This window comes from Piliocolobus tephrosceles, chromosome 15 (assembly GCF_002776525.5).
Source record: "Piliocolobus tephrosceles isolate RC106 chromosome 15, ASM277652v3, whole genome shotgun sequence".
Lineage (NCBI taxonomy): Eukaryota > Metazoa > Chordata > Mammalia > Primates > Cercopithecidae > Piliocolobus > Piliocolobus tephrosceles.
The window spans coordinates 15,012,441-15,029,438 of NC_045448.1; the positions used below are offsets into that span (position 1 = coordinate 15,012,441).

The 16,998-nt window shown below is 38.9% G+C and overlaps 1 protein-coding gene across 1 annotated transcript in view; it reads right to left on the bottom strand.

Annotated features, from left to right (window-relative positions):
* The window catches only part of NBAS (NBAS subunit of NRZ tethering complex), a 394,400-nt gene that overhangs the window by 144,811 nt on the left and 232,591 nt on the right, over positions 1 to 16,998 (bottom strand). Inside the window, exons 35-37 of the mRNA XM_026454698.1 lie at positions 14,806 to 14,973; positions 12,403 to 12,516; positions 11,947 to 12,070 (exon numbers count right to left, since the gene is read on the bottom strand). Coding sequence (XP_026310483.1) covers positions 11,947 to 12,070; positions 12,403 to 12,516; positions 14,806 to 14,973 — 406 coding nt within the window. The remainder of the gene's footprint in view (positions 1 to 11,946; positions 12,071 to 12,402; positions 12,517 to 14,805; positions 14,974 to 16,998) is intronic.

Genomic DNA, 16,998 nt, shown 5'->3' on the forward strand with positions numbered 1-16,998 from the left:
TAAATAAATAAATAAATAAATAAATAAATAAATAAATAAATAAATAAATAAAACCTGCTCTACATTTAGCAGTGTGCATGAATTTAATTTGTAATGTCAGTTCTCAAACCTTGAATATAACGCATTGTCTAAGCAAGTTATTGGCCAAAATCAGATTAACTCTATGCTTCACTCTCCATTCCAAGATGGCCGAATAGGAACAGCTCTGCTCTGCAGCTCCCAGCGTGATGGACGCAGAAGACAGGTGATTTCTGCATTTCCAACTGAGGTACCTGGTTCATCTCACTGGGACCGGTTGGACAGTGGGTGCAGCCCACGGAGGGTGGGATGAAGCAGGGTGGGGCATCGCCTCACCTGGGAAGTGCAGGGGTGATGGGATTTCCCTTTCCTAGCCAAGGGAAGCCGTGACAGATTGTACCTGAAAAAAAAATGGGACACTCCCGCCGAAAATACTGCGCTTTTCCCAAGGTCACAGCAACCGGCAGACAAGAAGATTCTCTCACCTGCCTGGCATGGCAGGTCCCATGCCCATGGACTCTTGCTCACTGCTAGCACAGCAGTCTGAGATTGAAATGCCAGGCGGTAGCCTGGCTGAGGGAGGGATGTCCACCATTGTTGAGGCTTGAGTAGGTAAATAAAGTGGCCTAGAAGCTCAAACTGGGAGGAACCCCCCACAGCTCAGCAAGGAATACTGCCTCTAAAGACTCCACCTCTGTGGGCAGAGTATAGCTGAACAAAAGGCAGCAGACAACTTCTACAGACTTTAATATCCCTGTCTGACAGCTTTGAAGAAAGCAGTGGTTCTCCCAGCACAGTGTTTGAGCTCTGAGAATGGACAGACTGCCTCCTCAAGTGGGTCCCTGACCCCATGTAGCCTAACTGGGAGACACCTCCCAGTAGGAGCCAACAGACACTTCATACAGGCAGATGCCCCTCTGGGATGAAGCTTCCAGAGGAAGGATCAGGCAGTAATATTTGCTGTTCTGCATTATTTGCTGTTCTGTAGCCTCCGTTGGTGACACCCAGGCAAAGAGGGTCTGGAGTGGACCTCCAGAAAACTCCAACATACCTGCAGCTGAGGGACCTGACTCTTAGAAGGAAAATTAACAAACAGAAAGGAATAGCATGAAACTCAACAAAAAGGACATCCACACCAAAATCCCATCTGTAGGTCACCAACATCAAAGACCAAAAGTAGATAAAACCACAAAGATGGGGAGAAACCAGAGCAGAAAAGCTGAAAATTCTCAAAACCAGAGCACTGCTGCTACTCCAAAGGAACGCAGCTCCTTGCCAGCAATGGAACAAAGCTGGATGGAGAATGACTCTGACAAGTGGACAGAAGTAGGCTTCAGAAGGTTGGTAATAACAAACTTCTCCGAACTAAAGGAGCATGTTCTAACCCATCACAAGGAAGCTAAAAACCTTGAAAAAAGGTTAGACGAATGTCTAACTAGAATAAACAGTGTAGAGAAGACCTTAAATGACCTGATGGAGCTGAAAACCATGGCACAAGAACTTCATCATGCATACACAAGCTTTAGTAGCCAATTCAAACAAGTGGAAGACTATCAGTGATTGAAGATCAAATTAATGAAATAAAGCAAGAAGACCAGGTTAGAGAAAAGAATAAAAAGAAACAAACAAAGCCTCCAAGAAATATGGGACTATGTGAAAAGACCAAATCTAAGTTTGATTGGTGTACCTGAAAGTGATGGGGGGAATGGAACCAAATTGGAAAATACTCTTCAGGATATTATCCAGGAGAACTTACCCAACCTAGCAAGGCAGGCCAGCATTCAAATTCAGGAAATACACAGAACACCACAAAGATACTCCTCGAGAAAAGCAACCCCAAGACAAATAATTGTCAGTTTCACCAAGGTTAAAATAACGGAAAAAATGTTAAGGGCAGACAGAGCGAAAGGTTAGGTTTACCCACAAAGGGAAGCCCATCAGACTAACAGCAGATCTCTCGGCAGAAACCCAACAAGCAAGAAGAGAGTGGGGGCCAATATTCAACATTCTTAAAGAAAAGAATTTTCAACTCAAAATTTCATATCCAACCAAACTAAGCTTCATAAGTGAATGAGAAACAAAATTCTTTACAGAGAAGCAAATGCTGAGAGATTTTCTCACCACCAAGCCTGCCTTACAAAAGATCCTAAGGGGAACATTAAACATGGAAAGGAACAACTGGTACCAGCCACTGCAAAAACATGCCAAATTGTAAAAGAAGATTGATGCTATGAAGAAACTGCATCAAATAATGGGCAAAATAACCAGCTAACATCATAATGACAGGATCAAATTCACACATAACAATACTAACCTAAAATATAAATGGGCTAAATACCCCAATTAAAAGACACAGACTGGCAAATTGGACAAAGAGTCAAGACCCATCAGTGTGCTGTATTCAGGAGACCAATCTCACATGCAGAGACACACACAGGCTCAAAATAAAGGGATGGAAGAAGATCTACCAAGCAAATGGAAAGCAAAACAAAAAAGGAGGGGTTGCAATCCTAGTCTCTGACAAAACAGACTTTAAACCAACAAAGATCAAGAGACAGAGGAGGCCATTACATAATGGTAAAGGGATCAATTCAACAAGAAGAACTAAGTATCCTAAATATATATGCACCCAATACAGGAGCACCCAGATTCATAAAACAAGTCCTAAAAGACCTACAAAGAGACTTAGACTCCCACACAATAATAATGGGAGACTTGAACACCCCACTGTCAATATTAGAGCAATGAGACAAAAGGTTAACAAGGATATCCAGGACTTGAACTCAGCCCTGGACCAAGCAGACCTAATAGACATCTACAGAACTGTCCACCCCAAATCAACAGAACATACATTCTTCTCAGCACCACTTCCCACATATTCTAAAATTGACCACATAATTGGAAGTAAAACACTCCTTAGCAAATGTAAAAGAACAGAAATCACAACAAACTGTCTCTCAGACCACAGTGCAATCAAATTAGAACTCAGGATTAAGAAACTCATTCAAAACCACTCAACTACATGTAAACTGAACAACCTGCTCCTGAATGACTACTGGATACATAACGAAATGAAGGCAGAAATAAAGGTGTTCTTTGAAACCGATGAGAACAAAGACAAAAGTTACCAGAATCTCTGGGACGCATTTAAAGCAGTGTGTAGAGGGAAATTTATAGCACTAAATGCCCACAAGAGAAAGCAAGAAAGATTTAAAATCGACACCTAACATCACAATTAAAAGAACTAGAGAAGCAAAAGCAAACAAATGCAAAAGCTAGCAGAGGGCAAGAAATAACTAAGATCAGAGCAAAACTGAAGGAGATAGAGACACAAAAAACCCTTCAAAAAATCAATGAATCCAGGAGTTGGTTTTTTGAAAAGATCAACAAAATTGATAGACTGCTAGCAAGACTAATAAAGAAGAAAAGAGAGAAGAATCAAATAGACACAATAAAAAATGATAAAGGGGATATCACCACCGACCCCACAGAAATAAACAACCATCAGAGAATACAATAAACACCTCTACACAAATAAACTAGAAAATCTAGAAGAAATGGATAAATTCCTAGACACATACACCCTCCCAAGACTAAACCTGGAAGAAGTTGAATTTCTGAATAGACCAAAAACAGGCTCTGAAATTGAAGCAATAATTAACAGCCTACCAACCAAAAAAAAATCCAGGACCAGACAGATTCACAGCCGAATTCTACCAGAGGTACAAAGAGGAGCTGGTACTATTCCTTCTGAAACTATTCCAATCAATAGAAAAAGAGGGAATTCTCCCTAACTCATTTTATGAGGCCAGTATCATCCTGGTACCAAAGCCTGGCAGAGACACAACAAAAAAAGAGAATTTTATACCAATATCCCTGATGAACATCGATGTGAAAATCCTCAGTAAAACAATGGCAAACCAAATCCAGCAGCACATCAAAAAGCTTATCCATCACAATCAAGTGGGCTTCATCCCTGGGATGTAAGGCTGGTTCAAAACACGCAAATCAATAAACATAATTCATCACATAAACGGAATCAATGACAAAAACCACATGATTGTCTCAATAGATGCAGAAAAGACCTTCGACAAAATTCAACAGTCCTTCATGCTAAAAACTCTCAAGAAACTAGGTACTGATGGAATATGTCTCAAAATAATAAGAGCTATTTATGACAAACCCACAGTCAATATCATAATGAGTGTGCAAAAACTGGAAGCATTCCCTTTGAAAACTGGCATAAGACAAGGATGCCATCTCTCACCACTCCTATTCAATATAGCGTTGGAAGTTCTGGCCAGGGCAATCAGGCAAGAGAAAGAAACAAAGGGTATTCAATTAGGAAAAGAGGAAGTGAAACTGTCTCTGTTTTTGGATGACATGATTGTATATTTAGAAAACCCAATCGTCTCAGCCCAAAATCTCCTTAAGCTGATAAGCAACTTCAGCAAAGTCTCAGGATACAAAATCAATGTGCAAAAATCACAAGCATTCCTATACACCAATAACAGACACACAGAGAGCCAAATCATGAGTGAACTCCCATTCACAATTGCTACAAAGAGAATAAAATACCCAGGAATCCAGCTTACAAGAGATGTGAAGGACCTCTTCAAAGAGAACTACAAACCACTGCTCAAGGAAATAAGAGAGGACACAATCAAATGGAAGAACATTCCATGCTCATGAATAGGAAGAATCACTATTGTGAAAATGGTCATACTGCCCAAAAGTAATTTATAGATTCAATGCTATCCCCATCAAGCTACCATTGATTTTCTTCACAGAATTGGAAAAAAAAACTACTTTAAAGTTCATATGAACCAAAAACAAGCCTGCATAGCCAAGACAATCCTAAGCAAAAAGAACAAAGCTGGAGGCATCATGCTACCTGACTTCAACCTACACGGTTACAGTAACCAAAACAGCATGGTACTGGTACCAAAACAGATATATAGAACAGTGGAACAGAGCAGAGCCCTCAGAAATAACACCACACATCTACAACCATCTGATCTTTGACAAACTTGACAAAAACAAGAAATGGGGAAAGGATTCCCTATTTAACAAATGGTGCTTGGAAAACTGGCTAGCCATATGTAGAAAGCTGAAACTGGATCCCTTCCTTACACCTTATACAAAAACTAATTCAAGATGGATTAGAGACTTAAATGTTAGACCTAAAACCATAAAAACCCTAGAAGAAAACCTAGACAACACCATTCAGGACATAGGCATGGGCAAGGACTTCATGACTAAAAACACCAAAAGCAATGGCAACAAAAGCCAAAATAGACAAATGGGATCTAATTAAACTAAAGAGCTTCTCTGCACGGCAAAAGAAACTACCATCGGCATGAACAGGCAACCTATAGAATGGGAGAAAATTTTTGCAATCTACCCATCTGACAAAGGGCTAATATCCAGAATCTACAAAGAACTTAAACAAATATACAAGAAAAAAAGCAAACAACCCCATCAAAAAGTGGGTAAAGGATATGAGCAGACACTTCTCAGAACAAGACATCTATGCAGCCAACAGACACATGAAAAAATGCTCATCATCACTGGACATCAGAGAAATGCAAATCAAAACCACAATGAGATACCATCTCACACCAGTTAGAACGGCGATCATTAAAAAGTCAGGAAAGAACAGATGTTGGAGAGGATGTGGAGAAATAGGAACAGTTTTACACTGTTGGGAGTATGAATTAGTACAACCATTGTGAAAGACAGTGTGGCGATTCCTCAAGAATCTACAACTAAAAATACCATTTGACCCAGAGATCCCATTACTGGGTATATACCCCAAGGATTATAAATCATGCTACTATAAAGACACATGCACACATATGTTTATTGCAGCACTATTCACAATAGCAAAGACTTGGAACCAACCCAAATGTCCATCAATGATTGACTGGATTAAGAAAATGTGACACATATATACCATGGAATACTATGCAGTCATAAAAAAGGATGAGTTCATGTCCTTTGCAGGGACATGGATGAAGCTGGAAGCCATCATTCTCAGCAAACTATCACAAGGACAGAAAACCAAACACCGTATGTTCTCTCTCATAGGTGGGAACTGAACAATGAGAACACTTGGACACAGGGCGGGGTACATCACACATCAGGACCTATCAGGAGGTCGGGGGCTGGGGGAGGGATAGCATTAGGAGGAATAACTATTGTAAATGACGAGTTGATAGGTGCAGCAAACCAACATGGCACATGTATACCTATGTATCAAATCTGCACATTGTGCACATGTACCCTAGAACTTAAAGTATAATAAAATAAAATAAAAATAAAATAAAACTGCTTAAGCCTTCAAGGGCTAATTATGTGCAAAGTAAGTGCCTCTGGAAAGCACTCTGATAAATGTAATTCCAGAATGAAACTCACAGAGGAAAGTTGCCCTTATTATTGATTTTGAAATCATTAGCCATTAAATCATTCATTTAGCTAAATAAATAATGACCAATTTTCTTTAGTCTCCATACAAATCTTTTCATCAACTTTATTAAAAAGTTCTAAAAAGTCAGATTGTTAGGAAGTTTAATTTGTATTATGACCTACTTCTAAACTAAAGTCAAGAATTACTTTTTTACCACAATTTTTAATCTGTGTCATTTATAACCTACATCACTCTTCACTTCTGCTGAGTTTCTGACAAATATTTGATACTATAAAATAGCCAAAGGTAACTGTTCCAGATATATTGGCATTATCAAAATATACAAAATGTGATAGGGAATATGAAAACGCTTCATAAATTATAAACCCAAATGTAAATAAAAGAGATTATTATTATTAAAATCACCTCTATATTTAATATTGATGGTATAGTAATACATTTTCTTAATATAAATCATAAGTGCTCTGAAATGGTTTTATCATTCAATTATATTTGAAATTTTTAATTCCTTAATAGACTTAGATTCTTTCTCTGGTGAAATATTAAAATCTGATTGTCAGAAAATATAATCACAAGAAACACCAGGGCAGACAAAAAAATCACTGCAGGCCCTCAAAATCCCATAGACATGACTACGAACAGTACACACACTAGGATGCAGACACACTAAGAGCATACGCTCAGTTCACTGGCCCAATGACTCCAATAGACACGCTGTACTTTCATCATGGTGAGGAGACATTCATTGTGCACCTACCACATAGAAAATCCTCACAGCTGTGAGGATAAAAGAGTGAGAAGTAGATGTGCTACTCAGAGTTTGAACCTTAAGTTGAAGAGACCACACACAGCCATAAAAGACATAGGGAGCTTTCTCTGTGCTGCCTGGTGAGAAGCTCAGAGAGTTAAATCTCAGTATGAAGAATGGACACACGAGGCTGGGGAGAATCTAATATCTGAAGTGAAACTTTCCAAATAGTCTTGACTATGGTTTCACAACTGAATCCCCTGAGGTTCTCTAGAAAACACTTGATGTATGAGCCGGGTGTGGTCTGGGAGGCTGAGATGGGAGGATTGCCTGAGCCCAGGAGTTTGAGACCAGCCTGGGCAACATGAGGAGACTCGGTCTCTACATTAACAACAACAAACATTAGCTTGGCATGGTGGTGCGCACCTGTAGTTTCAGCTACTCAGGAAGCAGTGGTGGGAGGGTCACTTGTGCACAAGAGGTTGAGACTGCAGCAAGCCACAATCATGCCACTGCACTCCAGCCTGGGCGACAGGGCAAGACCCTGTCTCAAAACAAACAAACAAACAAACCAAAACAAAACAAAACAAAAAAACCTGGCCCAATTCCAGAGTTTCTGGGGAAAAAAAAAAAAAATCACCTAAAACAGATTCTAGGGCCACAGTATTTCTTAAAAATTTCCTGCCAGGTGCAGTGGCTCAAGTCTGTAATCCCAGCACTTTGGGAGGCCAAGGCGGGCAGATCATGAGGTCAGGAGATCGAGACCATCCTGGTTAACATGGTGAAACCCCATCTCTACTAAAAATACAAAAAAATTAGCTGGGCATGGTGGCGGGCGCCTGTAGTCCCAGCTACTCGGGAGGCTGAGGCAGGAGAATGGCGTGAACCCGGGAGGCGGAGCTTGCAGTGAGCAGAGATCTCCAGCCTGGGGGACAGAGCAAGACTCTGTCTCAAAAAAAAAAAAAAAAAAAATTCCTAAGAGATTCTAAAGTGTAACCAGGAAGGAGAACAACAGAGGTAAGTTTGAAGAAATTGTGAAATCCGAATTGGATCGACTACAGGGCAAGGTGGTAGCGAGGGCAATCATGCAGGTCAGGGGACCAGTCTGAGTGAAGGCACACATGTGGGAGCCCATCAGGGTGCCACTGGAGAGCAACAGCCCAGGACAGAACATTCAGGCTGTTATGCCCATTTTATAGATAAGAAAATGGAAGCACAGAAGAACGGAATGATATTCTTCTGCTTGAAATCCCTACAGCTTTTGATAGAGGGTTCCTTCAAAATGTTTAAACTCACTCACAAAGCCTTGCATTTCTTCTCAGTCTACTATGGCTTCATCTCTCCACTGGCTGGCCACACATACCCTTCCTCTCCAGGTACTGGAATAGCTTACAAATCCCTGAAAAATCATGAAGTTTTAAATCTTCTTTGCCTCTATGAATTTTATTCCATCTTCCTAAAATATCCCATTTCTTCTTGCCCCAAACCCACCTCTCTATCCATTTCCTCCCTTATTCATCCTTCCAAGTTCAAGTCAAATACCGGCTGCTTCAGAAAGCCTCTTCACAACACCTTCTCCCTCAGCTGCCACCTCTGCCACTCCAATGCCTCTGGCTTTGCCTGTCATAGCGCCTATCACACACACATCTGTCTGTCTCCCCAACTCTTTTACAAGCCTGTCGAAGACAGGGACAATGTCTCCAACTTTATATTGTAAGTTCCTAGGACAGGGCCTAGCACACAGGTCGCTCGAGGACCTCTCCTCCAGTGAATAATGTCCACATGGTTAGAAAGGAAACTGGAAGAGATCCCTGATCATCTTCAAGTATGTTTCCCCCACTCCATAAAGCTCCACAAGAAAATCTCACTATTTGCTTTACTTCTCAAGATCATTTTGATGTCTCATCATTTAGTTATCAACTACCATAAAGACGGCTGAGCACTGAAAGGATTCTATGAAAAGAGGAGGCCGACTAACCCAGAAATATGCACCTCTCAAGGACCTAATTCCTTACACACTCAACATTTCTCCAAAAACAGCACTCGAAAAGATCAGCAGCCTTAATACACTGAGCAATCAGTTTAAGCGGGTCTACTCCAAGAAAGCAGCCGTCTTGAAGACCTTTAACCATGTGCTTCCATTATTTTGCCTTTTTGTAAACCATATCTTTTACATGAGATGTATTCAAATTCACATACATGTACAGCATACCTCAGAGAGACTGTGAGTTTTGTTCCAGACTACTGCAATAAAGTGAATATTGCAATAAATTGTATCACACAAATTATTCGGTTTCTCAGTGCATATCAAAGTTGTGTTTACACTATACTGTAGTCTAATCAGCAAGCAATAACATTATGTCTAGAAAATCATGCATACAACTTAATTGAAAAATACTTTATTGCTAAAAAATGCTAATCATCATCTGAGCATTGAGTAAGTCCTAATCTTTTTGCAGTTGAAGAGTCTCAATGTTGATGGCTGCTGACTGATCAGGAGTGTGTTTGCTGAGGGTTGTGGTGACTGTGGCAATTTCTCAAAATGAACCAACCTCTGCTAGCTTCATACTTTTCTTCTGTAGCTTCCGTACCTCTCTCAGGCTTCACAGAATTAAAGGCAGTAAAGGGCACCTGTTCTGGATTACACTTTGGTTTAAGGGAATGTTGTGGCTGGTCTGATCTTCTATCCAGGCCACTAAAACTCTCTCCACATCAGCAATAAGGTTGTTTTGCTTTCTTATAATCTGTGTGTTCACTGGAGCAGCACTTTTAACTTCCTTCAAGAACTTTTCCTCTGCATTCACAACTTGGCTAACTATTTGGTGCAGGATGCCTAGCTTTCAGTCTTTCTCAGCTTTCAACAGAGCTTCCTCAATAAGCTTCATCATTTTTAGCTTTTAATTTAGAGATGTGCAACTCTTCCTTTCACTTGAACATTTGTGGGCCATTATAGGTTATTAACTTGCCTCATTTCAATACTGTTGTGACTCAGAGAACAGAGAGACCCGAGAAGAGGGAGAGAGATGGAAAATGGCTGGTTAGTGGAGCAGTCAAAACACACACATTTATCAATTAAGTTTACATCTTACACTGGTGCAGTTCATGGTGCCCTAAAACAATTACAAGAATAACATCAAAGATCAGTAATCACAAATCACTGTAACAGATATAATAATCATGAAAAAGTTTGAAATACTGTGAGAATTATCAAAATGTGACACAGACATGAAATGAGCATACAGTGTTGAAAAAATGGTTCTGATAGACTTGCTTGACATAGCGTTGCCATCAACTTTCAATTTTTAAAAAAGTACTGTATCTGCGAACTGCAATACAGCACACAACAATAAAATAAGGTATGCTCACACTTAACAGACTAAATAATAAAAATATCGTATAAACCAACGTTTGCGAATGTTCTGGTTATTACTTCAGTCCATTATTATGCCAAATAACAGGTCCGCATCCAACCTAGTACTTTCTTAAGGTCTCAGATTCTATCTGTACAAACTACCTTGATAACCAATCATATTTAATCCATGGGCCAACTGATGTAAGACAATAAAAAGAAAAGAAAAGCAAGAAGTAATAAAGAATAATTAAACAGGGAAAGAGAAACACGACTACACTTTTCATATATACTCAATTTCAACTGTAAGATGTGCCATAAATTTAATAATAGCTTTTTGGAGAAGAAAAGAAACATAAATATATCCATAACTGTGATATATGCCCTGATAACAGAAGGACAGATAGAAAAACATGCATCTCAGAATCGAAGAAATATGGTAAACGTAGTAAAAACCTCTAGTGTTCAAGGGACGCGCACAGTGGATAGGGAAGTGGTATTGGCCTCTCCTCGCCCCAGCAGCGTGTGAGTAGTGATAGAAAAAAACATCTAAAAATAAACTACAGTATCAGCTTTTGGGGGGAATTAGCAGTTCTGTTCCCTGTATGCATTTTTCCGAATTTTACTTTATATAGCAAAGTGCTCAGTTAACAGACAGCACTGCCCAGGCTTATTGGCAGTAAGAGGTGGCCAGTAATACAATAAAAAGTACTAATAAGTAATAAAATAATAAGTGCAAGTTGTGGATAGGACTTTCAAGAAAACTGTTCTTCCGTCACCCTTTTCCTCCTCACTGATATCTGAAATATAGACAAGATAGCTGAAGTTCCAGCAGCCTTTGCATTATGAGATTCTCTAAGGATGGCAGAGCAGAGAGCAGGGGAACTGAAAAGACACAGTCAAAGAAATTATCCTAGAACTTTAAAAAGAAGGAGGCTAAAGGGAAAAAAGGTATAAATTGTAAGCTGTCTTTGGTAAACTTGCATGCATTTAATTCTTTTCAAAAATTTCCACATGGAAAGATATTCCACCAAGCAGAAAATTCTGAAGATCAAATATGATCTACATTCTATTAAGCATAAAATCAGGAAATAAATTTTATTGAGCAATTTTTCCATTCACTATGAAAATCACTTTACATAACTAGCCAGTTAAAGATAGGAATGATATTCATCCCTTTAAATCCTCAATATAACTACAAATCCTGAAAACAGTAGGTTCTCAATAAATGTTTTAAACAAAATTAATAAATGGATGAATGAATGAATGATAGTGTCAAGTTATGCAATTCAAAATTACTGAAAAATGTCTTTTCCAAACTCTTGTTCATTCGTACATTCTTGGTTAACAATGTACACCTAGAGTTACATGCTGTCAAGGAACTAGAACCTTCTCTCTTACCTTCAGTTGTTGGAAATACTTCTTCTCCTTTATTTTTAGCCTCTGCCAGTTTTCCAGTTCTCAGCAATACTTCCGCAAAGCTTTCCACTGGAACAAGCTGATAAGTGTCATAGGTTCCTTCAGACTAGACAAAAGAAGCAGTTTCACTATGTAATAGGGTGCCTTTTGTCCTACAAATATATGCTTAGAAAACACAATTAGAGGATGTTATGCTTTCTGGTGACCTGAATAATAACTGCTCAGAAACTAAAGCATATTTTTTTATGAAATATTTTTAAACAGATTTTAATCTCATAATGTGTCATAATATATACCAAAAACACATGTAAAAACCAATGATTAACATGAGTAAGAACCAAGATAAAAAAGCCCATTTCAGGAAAATTTTAGTTTTTGTTTCTATTGTCTACAACAGCATGACAGTTGTATCTATGTTCTTAGACACACTGTCCTTACCTCAGTGACAAAAGGATTTGAGATGACAGATTCATAAAAAGGATGACACCCTTGTTTCTCTAGATCTTCATTGGCTGTAGTTCCAATTTGATATGCACCACCACATTTTTGCCCCTAAAAAGAAAAAAGTAAAGAACAATGGATAAAAAGAAAGAGAAGACAAGGAGGTAGAAGAAGTAAAAGCAAGGAAAGAAGGGAGAGAGGGAGGAAGAAAAGGCTTATTTCAGGAGAAACTGATCAATGCCTCCTGCGCTTCCCATGACCTAAAAAGAGAGCCAGAGTCACAGATACCCAGCAGAGAATAAAGGATAACTACTACATGCTAAGAGCAGCACATCAACCCCACCCTGCAGTGCCTTTTTCTTTTCCCGGTCACTTTGACATCAATGAATTAGAAACACTGAAGTAGTCAATGTTGTTCACCTGGTGAGTTTTCTACACTACAGTCAGAATAACCACTCGAAAACATCATCTTGTCCGTGTTGCTGCTCTGCTTAAAAATCCTTTAGTAGCTCTGAACAAGGCAAATGACCAACAGCCTAACAACGAAACTACGTGGAATATCATTTGAGGTTTTTAAATGTTAACTAACATTAAAGGCTAACTTTCCACTTCAACCAAACTGCCCACTTTATGCATCCTATCCGCTTCTATGTCATTCTCCCACTGTGAGGGTCCTGCCATGCCAACTGCCTGGTTAGATCCTAACTTTCCTTCCAGGCCCAGTTCAGACCTTACCTGCTGAATCCTGGCCAGATGGATGCAAGATGGTATCACTGTGTCCCTCTCATGATCCCCATCTCCTTCACAACTACCACCCACACATGGCTTTAAGACTTGTTACCGGCACTGCAGATTAGCAAGAACTTTAGTATGCCTAGATTATCGATAATTATCTTGATGTTCTGCTCTCTCTAAATAGATTGTAAAGCTCCTTACTGGGAAAGGCCAGTAAAAGGAATTCACCCATTCCTCCAAGGTTTATTGTGGTTACTTTATACCAAGCATACATAGTCTAGGGAAATGATGAAGCTGCCGCTGCAAATGATAAAAATTACAGCTGAGATTTAATAGTGTCTCAGTAAATGGCATCTTCACTTATCCAACGGTAGGGACCACTGTCCTTAGGTCTCCTCTTTCTTCCACATCCAGACCACCAGCAGGTCTAAAAAATACATCCCCAAACCAACCTCTTTTCACTGCCTTTGTCACTACCCCGGTTCAAACTACCCACTTCTTTCATCGGGAGGACTGATCTCACTGTCTCTTTTCTTCTCTTTCTACAGCACTTAAATGAGCATAGTAAAAGTAAAGTTGGATCATACAACAGCGTTGCTGAAATTCTCCAAAAGCTTTCCATCTTACTTAAAACAAAATCTATAGTTGTTATCACAGTCTACATGAGGCTTTCAATGATGGGCCTCCCCACCACCTTCTGATCTCATCTCCTACCATTCTCCCCATTGTTCACTCAGCTCAGACCACACTGGCCCCTTTTATGTTCTATGCAGATGTCAAGTGTGCTGCCCCAGTACAGGGAAGCTAGGGTTTGTATTTGTTCTCCTTGGTTCAATCATATTTCTGCTCAAAGTGACTCCTTTTCTGAAAATCCTAACTTCTCCATCTCAATCAGAACTTCACTCCTCAGGATCTGCCTACCTTGCTTATGTAATCTTTGTCATGCTTGTTATCACCTGCCATTACATTATTATACAAATATGTATTTTCTGTGTCTCCCTCACTGACATATAAGTTCCACAGGAGAAGGGAATTAGACTGAAGTGTTTCTCCACCATATTCCCAGTAATTAGGACAGTATTTGACAGGAAAATAATGCCTAATAAGTATTTGCTGAATGAATGAATGAGATGCACAAGGAGTGTTTGCTTGAGGCTAACTGCCAATAGTTGTATGTTTTTCCTCTTTGTTTTCCAGTGTAAGATTAAAGGACTGCAGTATGAGAATGCAGAGCAAACTCAGTTGCTCTACTCCCTGCCCTGACTTTGACTTCCAGAATGGAAACAAGAATCTGTTCAACTGTTTTCTTTCCTGAGAGCCCCCAGTCTGCCTCCTAGCACTCTTCCTCAACTACCAGCCTGTAGAAGTATAGCAAAAGCAAGTAAGCATTGATAAAATTTTTCTTTTCATCTCACTAAATTCTGATACATAAACCAAGCCTTACCTAAATCTCTATTAGTGTCCTTTGCAAGTACTCCATGGGAGTATATTACATTCTATAAAAAAGATTACTCATTCCCTATCTGATGAGAGGCCTACATTTCTTAAGAGATTGTTTTAACAATCTAGACAAGATAAAGATGTAACAGTGAAAACAACTGAAACATGCTAATGAATTTATATAAACCATGCAATTGATTTTAAAAAGAAAGATGCATTGCTTACCTGAAGGGGTCGAAGGTAAGTTAAAGACTTCTTCCACCACTGGCCATCACTGACGGCCTGCAGCACCGCCTTAGTGGTGGTCGTGGTGTTGGAAAGGACTTTCATGGTGGTAGCAGTGGTCCAGCGTAATAGGTCAGCTGAATTGCTACCTGGAACACCTACTTCATCCTAGCAAGGGCAAAAATGCATTCTCATAAGAACAGGGAAGATAGTGATAATGTGACTGCTTAAAATGATCAGATATTAAACATCAAGACAGATAAATTTAAAAATCCATTAATCTTGGCTTGTTACAAAGTAAATGTTAAAAGAGTACCATCAACATATTGTTCCTCTCTCAATCATTTGCCAAAAAATAAAAATAAAATTGGGAAAAGAGAAAAACAGCATAGTGCATTAGTTAAATAATCCCTCAGAACTATTTATAAAGCAAATGATTGGTATTTTATTTTTTACCAATCTAATATCCCAACCATGAGGTACTTATATTTGTTTCCTTGACAATACATTTAAAGTATTTATTATTTAGGTTAATTAAGAAATAAATTATTCATCTGAATAATGCTACTGTGACCCAGAAAGAAGTAGAATATTCAGACAATCAACCTTTAACTATTAAAAGGCGTGTTTTCAGTCCAAACAAGTAGGTAATTAATAGTGTTTGATGGGTTTATTATGTGGTACCTCCTGCCAATCCTGAAGCAATCAGCTGAAATTCTCACTCTCCATTGACTAATCTGAGAGATTCCACAGGGAGAAAATGTCAATTCATTAATTACCGTCTTTGAAACCAAAAGGATGAAGACCATATCTGCATTTAGTCAAAGAAAAATATTATTTGTTCTATAACTTCTTAGTTTAGTGTCTATCCACTTCCACTTATGTTTTTTTCTTAAGAATCTCAGTTAAACAGAAGAAAAATTTAAGGCTGAGTTTATCAATACCAACAGCTTGTTGTGACTCATAGAAGGATAATGTAATAGCTTGGTTTGGCTACTTAAGTCTACATCATGTTATTCATTAAGACACAATTTAAGTAATAATAAAGTAATAAATCATGTAATCAATAATTACCAGGGCATCATCACATAACAAATACTTAGAACTCACTCTTCTAGATCAACTTGACAGTTGCCATATATGGTAAGTAGAATTATGGGTCCCCAGTGATGGCCATATCCTTATGCCTAGAAGCTGTGACCATGTAACACGGCATGGCAAAGAAAATGGCAGGTGTGATTAACGGTACAGACCTCGAAGTAAGGAGATTATCCTGAATTATCTGAGTAGGACCAAGCTAATCACAAGTCCCCTTAAAGCAGAGGATATTTCTCAATGAGGATCAGGGAGAGTGAGTGTCAGAGATAAGCCATGGGGGAAGAGGCAGGAGAGATTTTAAGCAGTAGGGAACTCAACCCACAGTTGTTGGCTTTGACGAGGAAGAAAAGGGAACCACAGGCCAAGGAATGTAGGCAGCCTGTAGACACTGAGAACAGCCCTCAGGTGATATCCAGTAAGAAAATGCAGACTTCAGTCCTACAACCATGAGGAATTAAACCTACCAACACCATGAAAGAACACAGAAACAAGATCTTCTCCAGAGCCTCTGGAAAAGAACACAGCCTTGTTGGCACCTTGATTTTGGCCTTGTGTGGCTCTAAGAAGAGATTCAACCAAGTCTGTCAAATTTCTGTCCTACGGGAACTGTAAAATAATCAGTTGCATTGTTTTAAAGCTGCAAAGTTTGTGGTAGTATAAGACAGCGGCAACAGAAAACAAATATATTACATTAGAACACAAATAAATGCATTTATTCTTCCTTCTAAAGGGAAACGTATGTAAGCTATATTAACCAATGCTTACAATTTACCCAGCTAGCTATTGTTTAAGGTTCCCCACAAGTATTGTAAACTGGTTTGGTCATGCACAAAAAAGAAGAAAAAATTGTTTCTTGTTGGTTTCTTGGGCATTAAAAAGTGCAAAAACCATCAACTCAATGCAATATGATATACTATAATTTAATTAAAAAAAACAGCAACATATAAAAATGAATGATATGTAAATAAAGAAAAAAAACAGACAAAAAGCCTGTATACTATCAGGGCAACAATACAAAAAATAATTGAAGTTTCAGTGCCAATAAAATACAGTATCTCCTCCTGGGTTCCAGGTTATGGCAGATACTACAGTTTA